At 36.7% G+C, this 15,875-nt stretch overlaps 1 protein-coding gene across 1 annotated transcript in view; it reads left to right on the top strand.

Annotated features, from left to right (window-relative positions):
* The window catches only part of alpha-Cat (catenin alpha), a 49,128-nt gene extending 33,253 nt beyond the window's left edge, over nt 1-15,875 (top strand). The window contains exons 16-23 of the mRNA XM_090118810.1: nt 3,569-3,720; nt 6,125-6,197; nt 6,962-7,029; nt 8,010-8,191; nt 8,921-9,026; nt 9,507-9,641; nt 10,761-10,877; nt 13,152-15,875. Coding sequence (XP_089974936.1) covers nt 3,569-3,720; nt 6,125-6,197; nt 6,962-7,029; nt 8,010-8,191; nt 8,921-9,026; nt 9,507-9,641; nt 10,761-10,877; nt 13,152-13,316 — 998 coding nt within the window. The 3' untranslated portion in view covers nt 13,317-15,875. The remainder of the gene's footprint in view (nt 1-3,568; nt 3,721-6,124; nt 6,198-6,961; nt 7,030-8,009; nt 8,192-8,920; nt 9,027-9,506; nt 9,642-10,760; nt 10,878-13,151) is intronic.

Consider the following 15,875-nt stretch of genomic DNA (forward strand, 5'->3'; position numbering starts at 1 on the left):
AATTTTAAGATTCAGTGACCCGACCTCAACCTTGGTGTTATGTGATGTCGACATATGAATCTTCGATCACTGTATTTTGATTATTTATGAGATATACAAGGTCGATTGTGTTTTTAAGTTTTTTACTGACTTATAGATATGTCACGGCTAAAGGTAGGTGAGAACATAAACTTAAGATTAGCCGGCTAAACTTAGGTTTATTTTCGACGAGGTGTTAATGTTAGTTTGTTCTATCTTTAGCCGGCTAAACTTAAGTGTAACCGCAGGCCCGTGGCTAAAAATGTCGGGGTGGGTAGATTTGGTTAGCGCCGGGCCGGTGGAGGGCTTGAGGGGCCCGCACAGTGCCAGAAAACACTCGCCCTGTTCCTTACATGTATTATAGTAACCAAATCTACCCACCCCGACTCAGGGCAGAAAGCTGGTGGCTAGGTTAGGTTAGGTTAGAACTCTTAAGACCCGCACGAGCCGAGCGAGCGCAGCGAGCGTGCTGCGGCAGCAGCCGGCGAAGTGCCAGAAAACACTCGCCCTGTTCCTTACATGTATTATAGTAACCAAATCTACCCACCCCGACATTTTTAGCCACGGGCCTGCGGTTACACTTAAGTTTAGCCGGCTAAAGATAGAACAAACTAACATTAACACCTCGTCGAAAATAAACCTAAGTTTAGCCGGCTAATCTTAAGTTTATGTTCTCACCTACCTTTAGCCGTAACAGATATACTAGCTCTGCTTCGCGGTTTTACCCGTAGTGCTCCGCTTCTGTTGGTCTTAGTGAGATGATATACAGCCTATAGCCTTCCTGGATAAATGGGATATCTAACACAGGAATAATTGATGAAATCGTACCAGTAGTTCCTAAGATTAGCGCGTTCAAACAAACAAACTCTTCAGATTTATAATATCACTTGTATAGATTATTATTGGGTATTTGTATGTTAAATTCGTAAAAATATGCATTCGTTCAATATACAACACGTTCCCTTATAACAAACGGACAAACAATCCACTTATCTGTCTATTCAAATATTATAAAGCTGGTTTGTGTGTTTGTTTACTTGAACGCACAAATCTCAGGAAACACGGGTCTGATTTGAAAAATTATTGCATTGTTAGATAGTCCATTTATCGAGGAAGGATATTGGCTATACATATATCATCACGCTAAGACCAATAGGAGCAATGCCGGTAAAACCTAGGGCGCAGCTAATATACAGGGTGTCCCACTGTTAGTATACTAAGCTCAAAGGAGGTTATAGTTTTGCATACGCTGAGTACGTAAAAAATACTTATAAAATTCCAGACGCATTTTTGAAGAATTCTTAAAACTCTATGCGTATACCCATAACAAGCAACCTGCCCAACTTTGCCACCCGCACGTGAGCTATCGTTTAAGATTATGTTTTCATAGACAAAATGCTCACATAGCGAAGCGGTATATGTCGGCTGAGTGAAGCTAGAGAAGAAAACATGGATTTTCAGGAAAAATTTAGCAAAAAAATTTTGACGTAATTTTGTTGTGTAAGTATTTTTTTCGTGACTAGTGTATGCAAAACTACAAGTTCTTTCGCGCTTAGTATACGGATAGTGGGACACCCTGTATAAATAAAGTTAATTAAATGTTAAATGAACTCGAGACAACTGTATCAATAATCATTTCATGTGAACTCTATAAATAATTACGTTGAAAAACACTTGTTTGAAATTGTATTTTATGATCTTTAATGTTTTGATGTGAATCATCTATAGGCGGACGATTTCCGCCCGCGGCTTCTCCCGCGGTTTCAAAGAAATTCCCCATAGTTCCCGTTCCCGTGGGATTTCCGGGATAAAATCTATTCTATGTGTTAATCCAAGTTACCCTCTATATGTGTGCTAAATTTGATTGTACATAATTGGTTCTGTAGTATTTGCGTGAAAGAGTAACAAACATATACATACACATACATCCATCCTCACAAACTTTCCCATTTATAATATTAGTAGGATAGGATATAGCGTATATGTCGTATATTTGACCATTTCCATGAAATATCGTAGATTTGCTCATTTCATGGAAATGGTCAAATCTACGATATGGCCACGATACATACATAGTGTTTATGCAGTATTGTGTACGTTGTTTTTCATCTGCCAAGCGTTCCGTGACATATTTTTTTATAAATACTAGTTGATCCTAGACTTTGTCCTGTCTTCGCGCAAATTGTCAAACCCGTGACGTTTACATGGCCGTTATTTTTTTGCATTTTCTTATTTTTTTGTGCAAATTTCTTGAGTTTTTCTTTCATAAGATCCTTCTTTCAACAATAACGAACATATCGCGATCGTAATAAGAATTATCGAAATCCGTCCAGTTGTTCACGCGTAATGCCGTGACTAAGGGCTAGGGAAACATGGATTCATTTTTTAACCGACATCAAAAAAAAGGAAAAGGTTATCAATTCGGCTGGTATATTTTTTGTATAAAGCGATTAATCTGACTTCGAACGGTCGGAACATGACAAAATGCAAATGGCAGCAATTGTAAGGCACTGGCTTTAAAATAAAAAAGGGTCATCAAAATCAGTCCACCCGGTCGAAAGTATTGAGGAAAAATAATCAAAAATGAGATACCTCTGAATTAAGAACATCCTCTTTTTATGGAGTCGGTTTACAATAAAAAGTACTAACCTTTTGATATTCTATAAACACATTTATTGCACATCACACATCTTTCTTTCGCAAGAAACTAAATTGAATTGCATTGAAGTTCGTTATACTTGTACTATAATTAAAATAAAAACAATTAAAATTAAAAACAATAATCGTATAGAAAAGTCACATCTATACAAATAAATATAATTGGCGTGTCGGTTTTTAATATTGTAATAACCTATTTTACTAAACACATATTGACGTATACACGGTGCATATTTCAATATTTTTTTGTACAAGTTCTGTTTGTTTGTTACGACTGATCTCTTGAACGGCTATACCGATTTTAGCGCAACTCTCACTGGCAGATGGCTGATGTAATAAGGAGTAACTTGCTGTTTTTTTTTAATTACGCGTGACCGATGTCGCGGACAGACACAAAATTAAAAAAATCTAATCTTTGTCTCTCTTTCTGGTAGTGGAAGTATTTTTTGGAGTTAGTACATTTTCGTACAAGAAAAACAATGTATGAATTTTCGAAATGTCGAATGTCTCGAAATCAAAGGAAAAAATTACTAAACACAAAATATATTTTTCTAAAATATGTATAGCCTATAGCCTTCTTCGATAAGTGGGCTATCTAACAACTAAAGAATTTTTCAAATTGGAACAGTTCCTGCGATTAGCGTGTTCATACATACAAACAAACAAACTCTTCAGCTTTATAATATTACTAGCGGTCCGCCCCGGCTTCGCCCGTGGTACCTACATTTTTAAACTATCCTATCTCTCAAGTTGGATCGAACTGCACATGGTGTGCGAATTTTATTACAATCGGTTAAGTGGTTTAGGAGTCCATTGAGGACAAACATTGTGACACGAGATTTATATATATTAAGAAGATTGTAGAAACATAATATCACTTTTTCTCTTCCAGTAATGTCCAAATTCGCGGTCCGTGTGGACGCCGCAGTATCTGCTCTTGGAGGAGGCGGTGGCGGTGGACTTGATGAGAACGACTTTATAGACGCGTCTCGACTTGTGTATGACGCTGTGCGTGAGATACGAAGGGCTGTGCTGATGAATCGGGTGAGTGAGGGGTTGGAAGGGGTTACTGGGGTTGGAAGGGGTTACTGGAGTTGGAAAGGGGTCAGGGGGGTTGGGAGGCGTTTGATATTTAGGATGCTGAGCGAAGTAATGACATGATTTCGTTGGTAGACCTAATTGTAGGGGATACAGTGATTTTATTTAATATCCAATACTAGCTGCGCTCCGCGGTTTCACCCGCGTGGCTCCGCTCCTGTTGGTCTTAGCGTGATGATATATAGCCTACAGCCTTCCTCGATGAATGGGCTATCTAACATAGAAATAATTTTTTAAATCGGACCAGTAGTTCCTGAGATTAGCGCGTTTATACAAACAAACTCTTCAGCTTTAAATTATTAGTATAGATTAATAATTTACTTAACACTTGTTGAATGCAATCCAAATAAATATAGAAACGTCAATGGCCTTTAGAAAAGACATCGTTTTGTCAATAAAATTTTCGTTTATTTGACCTGAATGTTACAATAAATTTTAATAAGTACATCTATACTAATATTATAAAGCTGAAGAGTTTGTTTGTTTGATCGAGCTAATCTCGGGAACTACTGGTTCGATTTGAAAAATTATTTCGGTGTTAGAAAGCTTTTATCGAGGAAGGCTATAGGCTATATATCATTACGCTACGACCAACAGGAGCGAAGCCACGGGGGTGAAACCGCGCGGGGCAGCTAGTTATCGATAAAAACAATCGTGAATTCATTTACTACAGGACCGATTTTGGAAACTTTTTGGAAATTTAAAAAAAAATTCTTTATATTTGGTAATATTTCGCTTTGTATCCCGGACGATGCTGTATCGACTAGTATAATATACTAGCTTTCCGCCTGCGGCTTCGCCCGCTTTGTCTAAAACATAATAAATTATATACTAAAACCTTCCTCTTGAATCACTCTATCTATTAAAAAAAACCGCATCAAAATCCGTTGCGTAGTTTTAAAGATTTAAGCATACATAGGGACATAGGGACAGAGAAAGCGACTTTGTTTTATGCTATGTAGTGAAGAACGATTGGTCAATACAAATGAATAATTATAGGACGAAGAAGATTTAGACCCGGAGGACGTGGAACTCGACGAACAATACACGCTAGAGACGAGGAGCAAATGTGAGCGTTGCGATAAACATTAGGGTCTTGTCTTGCGTTCCGCTTTGTTTGCATGCGGCGGGTGATGTTGGATTGTAGAGTTTAGAAGATATAGACGCGGCTGAATAAATTTCTGATATCTATTTACCATTATTTAAGTGAAATAATGGTAAATAAGTTTTTTTTGTATTTTATGGTATCCAGTCTCGAAGGACCAGATTTTGATTTAATTTGCTGTTGTTATTATTTCTTAATTCTGTGTTAGTTATAATTTGTAATAAATAACAAAGAGCGTGTGTGCCGAGCACATGTGTCAGAAGTGAAACTTCTTTGGCAAGATTCACTTCCATAACTGATTTGTTCTGTTTTCGGAAATATTTTGATGAGTTTTTTTTGAGATTTTATTTATAACTCTTAATCCAATGTTAACTGCTTAATGTTCATCGTGTATGGTCATAGACCTGTCTTTTAAGGATCATGTGTCGAATGTCTGAGGGTTTCGTTTTTGCATGATATATTTTTATTTGTTCGTTCGTTTTTGCGTCGCTGTCGATATTTATTTCATTTGTGTTGTCTTTTATGTTTTTTATCATTGCATTGATCCGAATTTTTTATGTATTGTCTATATTATCACGAGAACAACACAAGAAATTAATTTCTTGTGTTGTCCTATGACAATTGAAAATTCGGGTCGTTATTTTCATTTCATTTATTTTATGTTTTATATTATGGTGCGGTTATTGTGATAGTTCTTAAACTAATATCGTCATTAAGAAGTGTTACCTACACCAACACCCGTGACGATCTCAATGGTGTTGATAGACACTACCATTCTGGCAGATTGTGTAAAAAAATTTTTGATTAGAATTTACCCTTTCATATTTAAAAAAATACACTGAGCAACTGTGTGTATTTTACAAAATAGTTAATCTACATATGTAGCATTCAATTGTTATGCATTAAAATTATAAATCTATCAATGTTGTTGCATCAGGAGAAAGTTAATAATCTAACAACAATAATTTTAAAAAAATAGACAGAAATACTTTACGAATTGAATTATTTTAACTTCGTTTAATTAATTTATACATCAATTGGCCCTTCACTTTTGCCAATAAAAAGGAAGGAGTATCCTCACACGAGGTCCATTTCCTAGCAGTGGCAACGTATATAGGTTGATGATCATTACAAAAACTTAAAAAAATCGCGTTTAAAAAAGAACTAAACACCTTTTAATCGCGTTTAAAAAGAACTGTCACAATACACACACTATAATAGAGCATGCTTGCACGCTGTGTACAGACGAGCGACGATCTCGACACGGACACGGAGTTCGAGCCGGTTGAGGACATGACTATGGAGACGCGGAGTCGATGTGAGTATAGGGGTCATGGGGGTTGGGAGTTGTGGGTTGGTGACCCCTGATGGCTATTGGCTAGTGTGTAGCCTCTTTTTGGTAAATAAGAGCGTGTATGCCGATTACAAGTGTCAGAAATGAAACTACTTCGGCAAGATTCAAAGATACCAAAATCTTTCCCTTACTCCATGACGTGACGGTATTGCCATGACGCGATTTTGAAATTTTAGTCTTAACGCGCCTAAAAAAGTTTCACTGCAAGAATATTGTTTGCGAAACACATCATCTACCTTATAGAATGTTATTCACATCATAAAGAGGCTAAACGCATAGTCAAAATGGGAACAAAATTGGGGTTCATTTATCATTTACATTATATATTTTGACTTGCTTTTTTTCGTTTTTTAATGTTTGTCTTGTTAAGCATGTTTGTAAAATAGATTTAAATATAGATAAATGTATGTATATTGAATGCATTAAAATTAAATAGATTTTGCTTGTTCTTAATATAATTATTTTATTCATTTAAATTTCAAATAACTAGTAATAAATATATGTAATCAAGCCCTTGGATAGGAATCGAACTCATACCTTGAAGAAATTTAATAAAACAACCCTTTTTTCTTACCTATCTTGTCATTTTTAAACAAATCTTAAACAAAATTATCCTTTTAAATTGTTAACTCGATCGTTATTATCAATGGAAGTAAGTACATATTTTTATATACAGTAATGAAAATGACTATAAGTCGATTATATCGTATGTTTGTCTGTTTGTACAGCGAGCGCTCACACGGGTGAGCACGGCGTGGACGAGTATCCTGACATCAGCGGAATTACTAACGCTAGGGTAAGTATATATATATACATATAATAATATACTAGCTTCCGCCCGCGACTCCGTCCGCGCGTAAAAATTAAGATTTATTTTTTTTCTACGTATTTTTCCGGGATAAAAAGTATCCTATTTTATGCCCAGAATAATAAGGTATAATTATACCAAGTTTCGTCGAAGTCGAACCGTTAGTTTTCACGTGATGCCTTCACATACAGACAGACAGACAGACAGACAGACAAAAATTTTTTTTATTACATATTTGGGTTTGGTATTGATCCAGTAACACCCCCTACTATTTATTTTTTCAATATTTTCAATGTACAGAATTGACCCTTCTACAGATTTATTATTTATTTATCTAGTTATACCAATACTACCTCTAATTTAATGTTCAGTCGTTATATTATTTAAACTGATGTGTTATTTTTGATTTTTCATATGAATTCTAAATAGCTGAAGTTGTAATATTTACAAGAAAGCTTTCAATAGTTCAGAAACCATAAAATAACCAACAATTTTTTATGAAGTCGCATGTATCATCTGCAGAAATTATTTTTAAGCTATTGCATAGATTTTATATCAGTCTTTGAGCGCGGCGACCGAATGAAAAAATTTCGTAACGAAAAAACCTAACACCCCCCACTCCAACCGGCACAGCGATGCGATGCTATGCAATAGCTTTACCGCGGCAGTCGAGAGTGACACACGTATTTTTTTTATTCCATTCTTTAGGGAACCTGCGCAATTTTCTGTGATTTCTGATTACTTCACAAAGAATGTTTTGTTTCAATAGCTTTTACCTCACTATAAAATTATCTTTAAAGAATTATAATACATAATAGTTTTCGCCTCATAAGACTATTATCGTTTATAATGAATCGTTTGAGGATCTGCACGTAATAGATTATTATAAAAAAAAAATATTTCACTCTAATAAAACTAATACTACACGATTACTATCTTTTCATAAAAAATTGTCATTGTCATTACAGGAAGCGATGCGCAAGATGACAGAAGAGGACAAGCGCAAGATCCTTCAGCAAGTGGAGCTGTTCCGTCGCGAGAAGATGACGTTCGACAACGAAGTGGCCAAGTGGGATGACGCGGGGAACGATATCATCATGCTAGCTAAACATATGTGCATGATCATGCTCGAAATGACGGATTTCACCAGGTTAGTCTTTAACAAGATGACATATAAAAACGGCTCGACGGATAATGATGAAGTTTTAGTCGGTAGGAATACGACAAAACCCATGGATCCTGCCCCGGAGGCTGTGGTATTTATGCAAGATTACCCCAATAGAAGAAAAAGGTTAGTGTAGAAGGTAATTTTCATATATAGATGATTTAGTTACATAGTTTGGTACAGAAAGTATGGTGTGTGTTGTATACATATAAGGTGACGTTCGACAACGAAGTGGCCAAGTGGGATGACGCGGGCAACGATATCATCATGCTAGCTAAACATATGTGCATGATCATGCTCGAAATGACGGATTTCACCAGGTTCGTGTAGCATGTAGTTTTTAGACAGTTTTCATATTTAGACGATGTTATAGTATTGTTAGAAACAAATCCCCAACTGGCAACCCAAACCGAGGGGGTGGTTATAAAAATGAGTTTGACACTTTGCATTTGGCTCTCGGACGTAACGGTCGTTTTGGTTGTGTTTAGTTGTGTTAGTTATTATTTTTAGTCGATTATTATTTTATTGTTGAAGGTAGACATGTAAAATCATTTTGTAAGGAATAAAACCTTTCTAGGTTGAATTTAAAAGCCCTACGAGTATTATTTGTTACAGTTGTAACTTGTAGGTCCATAATTTGTAAGTGAGTTAATTACACCTGAAGTAGTTTGAAATAAAAGGGTTATCTATTTACAATATTTGTCTGTATAACAGGGGTCGCGGTCCGTTGAAGACAACAATGGATGTTATCAACGCAGCGAAGAAAATCTCCGAGGCCGGTACGAAGTTGGACAAATTGACGAGAGAGATCGCTGAACAGGTGTGTTTATCTTAATATATATAAATCTCGTGTCACAATGTTTGTCCTCAATGGACTCCTAAACCACTTAACCGATTATAATAAAATTCGCAAACCATGTGCAGTTCGATCCAACTTGAGAGATAGGATAGTTTAAACATGTAGGTACCACGGGCGAAGCCGGGGCGGACCGCTAGTTATTTATAAATCTATTGTAATGAAAATCAATAACAACACGCACACACACACACACACACACACATACATATACTTACACTCACACTTGCATATATTGTTACCTTTATATTTAATTATTATAATTATAATATAGGGTTTGTTAATTGTTAGTACTATCTTTTATATTTTTTGCTCACACAAAGTATCTTATTGTTATTGGTGTACCTTGTGATTGGCGTATAGAATTGAATGTTCTATTTCATGTATGATTAGCTGTAAGGTACCTTGTACAAATAAATAAATGTTTGTCTGTCTGTCCATCAGTGCCCGGAATCGTCGACGAAACAAGATCTCCTAGCGTACCTCCAACGTATAGCGCTGTATTGCCATCAGATACAAATCACGAGCAAAGTGAAGGCGGACGTGCAGAATATATCCGGGGAGCTTATTGTTAGCGGGGTAAGTTATTGACAACGTCTTATAATTCGATAGAGCCGGCTGCACGCACGAAAACATGACTCATGCGGCGTTACCTCGCTCTGAGGCGTTCCATGTAAGGCTTGAAGTGCGAGCGAGAGCGCGGAACGAGCGACAAAGAAGCTTAAGACGTTGTCACGTTCAACTATCGTCAGTAAACCGACTTTACAGACAACCAATTTTTTTTTTAGTCTACTAGCTGTGCTCCGCGGTTTTACCCGCATTGCTCCGCTCCTGTTGGTCTTAGCGTGATGATTTATAGCCTTCCTCGATAAATGGGCTATCTAACAACGAAATAATTTTGCAAATCGAACCAGTAGTTCCTGAGATTAGCGCGTTCTAACAAACAAACTCTTAATAATATTAAGTATATTTTTGGAAATTACACACGCGGCGCTGGGTTCAATATTACTTTGAATGTAATAAGAATCACTTTATATACCATTAAAATTTGGTTTTATTTTTCATAAAAATGTCTTAGCTTTCAAGAAGGAAATTCAGAACTACATATTTTATATTTTATCTTTTAAATATGCCGTAATGGCGGCAAACATAGACGATCGTTTGTTGGGCCAACGCTGCCCATTGTGAAGATGGCCCATAAAACTATTGTTACATCGAATTGTTTCAAATGTGTTTCCATTATCTTACTACTAGCTGCGCTCCACGGTTTTACCCGCATTGTTTCGCTCCTGTTGGTCTTAACGTAATGATATATAGCCTATAGCCTTCCTCGATAAATGGGCTATCTAACACCGAAAGAATTTTGCAAATCGGACCAGTAGTTGCCAAGATTAGCGCGGTCTAACAAACTCTTCAGCTTTATAATATTACTAGCTTACCGCCCGCGGCTTCCCCCGCTTTGTCTAAAACCTAATAAATAAATTATATACTAAAACCTTCCTATCTATTAAAAAAAACCGCATCAAAATCCGTTGGGTAGTTTTAAAGATTTAAGCATACAAAGGGACATAGGGATATAGGGACAGAGAAAGCGACTTTGTTTTTGACCAGTAGTTCCCGAGATTAGCGGGTTATAACAAACAAACTCTTCAGCTTTATAATATTATTATTTCGCCACTTTATTTCACTATTTCACAGCTCGACAGCGCCACATCACTGATACAAGCCGCCAAGAATCTGATGAACGCCGTAGTGCTAACAGTGAAGGCATCATACGTGGCCTCCACTAAATACACGAGGCAGGGAACTATAGCGGTGAGTGCGGAGTTAAATATAATTCTACTAGCGGTCCGCCCCGGCTTTGCCCGTGGTACCTACATGTTTAAACTATCCTATCTCTCAAGTTGGATCGAACTGCACATGGTGTGCGAATTTTATTATAATCGGTTAAGTGGTTTAGCAGTCCATTGAGGACAAACATTACACGACAACACGACTCACGAGATTTATATATTAAGATAATAAAATTTAATAAAAATTACACAAAAATTTGAAATTACTATATATTTTATAGTGTAGTGAAGCGTGTGGGAGCTATTGTAGTGCGTGAGGGAGTGTGTGGGAGCTATTGTAGTGCGTGTGTAAGCGTGTGGGAGCTATTGTAGTGAGCGGATAAGCGTGTGGGAGCTATTGTAGTGCGTGGGTAAGCGTGTGGGAGCTATTGTAGTGCGTGGGGAAGCGTGTGGGAGCTATTGTAATGCGTGGGGAAGCGTGTGGGAGCTATTGTAGTGCGTGAGGGAGTGTGTGGGAGCTATTGTTGTGCGTGGGTAAGCATGTGGGAGCTATTGTAGTGCGTGTGTAAGCGTGTGGGAGCTATTGTTGTGCGTGGGGAAGCGTGTGGGAGCTATTGTAGTGCGTGGGGAAGCGTGTGGGAGCTATTGTAGTGTGTGGATAAGCGTGTGGGAGCTATTGTAATGCGTGGGGAAGCGTGTGGGAGCTATTGTAGTGCGTGGGTAAGCGTGTGGGCGGTATTATAGTGCGTGTGTAAGCGTGTGGGAGCTATTGTAGTGCGTGAGGGAGTGTGTGGGAGCTATTGTAGTGCGTGGGTAAGCGTGTGGGAGCTATTGTAGTGCGTGGATAAGCGTGTGGGAGCTATTTTAATGCGTGGGGAAGCGTGTGGGAGCTATTGTAGTGCGTGGGTAAGCGTGTGGGCGGTTTTGTAGTGCGTGTGTAAGTGTGTGGGAGCTATTGTAGTGCGTGAGGGAGTGTGTGGAAGCTATTGTAGTGCGTGGGTAAGCGTGTGGGCGGTATTGTAGTGCGTATGTAAGCGTGTGGGAGCTATTGTAGTGCGTGGTGAAGCGTGTATAAGAAAAATATTGCATATAGTAATTAAATCGATAAAATCAAGCCATTAATTTGCATGTGCAAACCAGATGTATAAAGGACTCTCAACAAAATATGTACTATATAAAACAAAAAGTTCCATCGAAATCGGTCCATCAGTTTGTGTGTCATAGAATATATTTAGTGCATACAGCTTAGCTTAGCCTATACAGCTAATATTATATTTATACCCCGCTTGCCGGCGTTGCAGAATAACTATGTAAGTGCTAGATGAATGGGATAGCAGTAAATTTAAAGTTATATTTATCTCACTTCAATTTTTCAAGTGAAACTTTTTTATCGGGGTTGGAAAAAAATTTAGTGTAACATTTTTTTCGTTACGCGTGACATTTTTCCGTTACGTGCCATCTTTTTCTTATGTGGTAGGGCCACGCGTGATTCGACGTATTTCTGTAAAGTTGCATATAGTAAATTATTTTTTGAAAAATAAGGTCATAAAGAAGTTTCACTTCTTACGTGTGTACACTTGTACACGCACACATTTTTTTTTTACTTTATAGAGGGTATTTTGTAGCAGCATGTAGAATAGAAAATTATTACTTACTTTTTTTTTTTTGAGCAACTTGGTTTGATATTACCGCACGCCTCATTACTATTTATGTTTTTTGGATTTTGACATCAAACTACATAATAGAAAGTTAATTTTTTTTATACATTTTCGTTCTCTATGTGTAAAAATATGTGACAATAAATGGTGTACCTTCTGTATCTTATACAGAGAGTTGCGCGTTGGCGCGTGTAGAGTAAAATTTCAAGGTCCTGTCATGGCCATACCGTCACGTCATGGAGTAAGACGACGATTTTGTTATTTTCGCCAGAATTGAAGTTCGCCTAGGAAGTATTACGTGTCAGAAGTGAAAATTTTTTGGGGAAGATACCAAAATCGTCTCCTACTCCATGACGTGACGGTATTGCCGTGACACGACCTCGGCACACACGCTGTTTTTCGTGTGTGTGTTTTTTTTTTAATTTTGTATTAATATGTGTGCTGAATTAAATATTTATTCTTTCTATCAAACTCAAACGCAACACAAACAAACATTTATTTATTCAATTAGACTTCTTCGAGAAGCACTTTTGAAACGTCACATTTTTACATATTTTTAACATTTACCACCGATATCTTACTAAATTTTTGTTTTTTTACTTGTAGATGTTTTATTGAATATATTTTTTTTCCACCAGTCGCCGATAGTAGTATGGCGTATGAAAGCGCCGGAAAAGAAGCCGTTGATCCGTCCGGAAAAACCGGAGGAGGTTAGAGCTAAAGTACGTCGCGGCAGTCAGAAGAAACAGCCGAGCCCTGTGCACGCGTTGGCCGAGTTCCAGAGCCCCGCTGAAAGCGTTTAGACTAGGCGGATGATTGAATGTCTGGGAGCGTGGAGATTAGGCGGATGAATGAATGTATTGGCTAAACAGCTGAATATGTAGACTAGGCAGATGATTAAATATCTTGGCTAAATATCTGAGAGGGTGTAGATTAGGCAAATATCAATATTTGCGAGCGTGTAGACTAGGCAATTAGTGTAATTGTCGCAGTCATCTGGTTGAATCTGCTATTTGATTGAAAGTCTAGCGTGTTGGTTTAATGACGACATTCAATTGAACCCCTAGGCCGAACAACGAACCTTATCTAACCCACCCCCTTATCAACTACTATGCTAAATGACGTTCAGTCAATACGTTTAACAACTAAACGATTTGTCCTTTAGTCACTCAATGAATGCGCTAGTCATTCAATCAAATAGCAGATTCAACCAGATGACTGCGACATCAATAACCGCTTAGTATCGACATTATATTACTTATTTAATATATTATATTCTTATCAATATTGTAATTCGTATTTATTCAAAATTGCCGAGTTTGTGAAAATATTGACAATTTTCTCAATACAATAAAATGAGCCAAATTTTTTCTAGGTAATTTATTGTAACTTAGTTTAAGATATAGCTGTTCTGGCTATCATTGATTTTCATTTTTAACCGACTTCAAAAAAAAGGAGGAGGTTATCAATTCGGCCGGTATGTTTTTTTTTTTTTATGTATGTACACCGAATACTCCGAGGTTTCTGAACTGATTTACGTGATTCTTTTTTTGTTCGATGCGGGATGGTGTCGAATTGGTCCCATAAACATTTTATTCGGATAGGCCCAGTAGTTTTTATTTTATGAGCATTTTTGTCTGTATATGTAAATGTTGCAAGTGCAAGTTTGAAGTCGGTTGTTTTTAACGCAGTTATTGACTTGTTATTTAATAACACTATTAATATACGTGCCATTGATGAGTACAAATTATGTTAGCTTTCCGCCCGCGGCTTCCCCCGCTAAAAGAAAAACCCGCATAGTTCCAGTTCCCGTGAGATTTCCGGGATAAAACTTATCCTATGTGTCAATCCAAGTCACCCTCTATATGTGTGCTAAATTTCATTGTAATCGGTTCAGTAGTATTTGCGTGAAAGAGTAATAAACACACACACATCCTCACAAACTTTCGCATTTATGATATTAGTAGGATCTTATCCAAAATTACAATGAACGAAGTCAGAACAGCTAAATACGTATTTAATAAAATTTTCATTAGATTAGCATAGCTTGTAGTTGTAGTTCGTTTTTATATCGACTTATATGACAAAAGTATTATATTGACAATTATAATTATTAAAGTACTTGAAAACAATACAAAAATTGTTTTATTTAAGTTTTTTGAAGTGAAACTTTTTTATCGGGGTTGGAAAAAAATTTAGTGAACATTTTTTCGTTGCGCGTGACATTTTTCCGTTACGCGCCATCTTTTTCTTATCCCTACCACGCGTGATTCGACGTATTTCTGTAAAGTTGCATATAGTAAATTATTTTTTGAAAAATAAGGTCATAAAGAAGTTTCACTTCTTACGTGTGTACACTAGTACACGTACACATTTTTTTAAGTTTTTTTTTTCTCAATAATATGCTATTGATGTGAAATCAAAATATACTGTCTTACCAAAAAAACTTTAAACAGGTTTTAACTTTGCGGGTTCTCTTTAATCTGGTTTTGTCGTATTTCACAGACAACTATTAAAGCGACAGATCCCTGGTTTAAAGTGAGACTGTGTTTAAATTGTTTTGTGGTAATACAATTTTGTATTAATTGTAGCAGTCTAAGGGTGTTTTTCGACTAATAATGTGCGAGGATGTGTTTGTGAATAACCAATCATATCGCTTCATTTAGTTTGAAGCGATACCACAGAATACATAATAGTAGCTAAACGCTACAGAACGGACACTCTCCGCCTCCCGCCAAAAGTAAACACTTACCTCACCCCGCACGATCAGGCTAAAAATGGTCCATATTTTCCTACAGGGACGATACACAACGAAGATTGACAACATTAATCAAATTGACTTAAAGTAATTTTATTATTTTGGATTTGTGATTATCGTTTTTCGTAGAAAATGGTTAGATATTGTGCTGTTTACGGATGTATTTCATCAGAAAAACGCGAATTTTTTTTTACGCTAGTCAAAAATGTGCCAACCATAAAGCGTTAACACACACATTTGCAGTCTCTACAGTGTGACTGTCAAAACGATAATTTTGTATGGAGTGTCCGGGGTGTGGCGATACTATTGGTTATTTACCAACACATTCCTCGCACATTATTGGTAGAAAAGCATCCTAAATGAATTTGCTTGCCTATTTGCGATTATATAAGTATCTAATTAGTATTAGAACACATACAACGGTATATTAGTATTTTTTTATTATTATGATTTTTTGCATACACAATGTTAAGTAACAATTAAAAAGATGTATTCACTAAAATATATTACTGTATTCGATTGTTTCTTTGCAATTAAATATAGTGTTATTGACACTGAGAAACGAAAACATTTATTACCAACACATTTTGCTATTCATTTTTAT

This window comes from Colias eurytheme, chromosome 31 (genome assembly GCF_061535395.1).
Source record: "Colias eurytheme isolate Ceu_HAF_F1 chromosome 31, ilColEury1 Martin Lab GWU primary, whole genome shotgun sequence".
NCBI classification, from domain to species: Eukaryota; Metazoa; Arthropoda; class Insecta; order Lepidoptera; family Pieridae; genus Colias; species Colias eurytheme.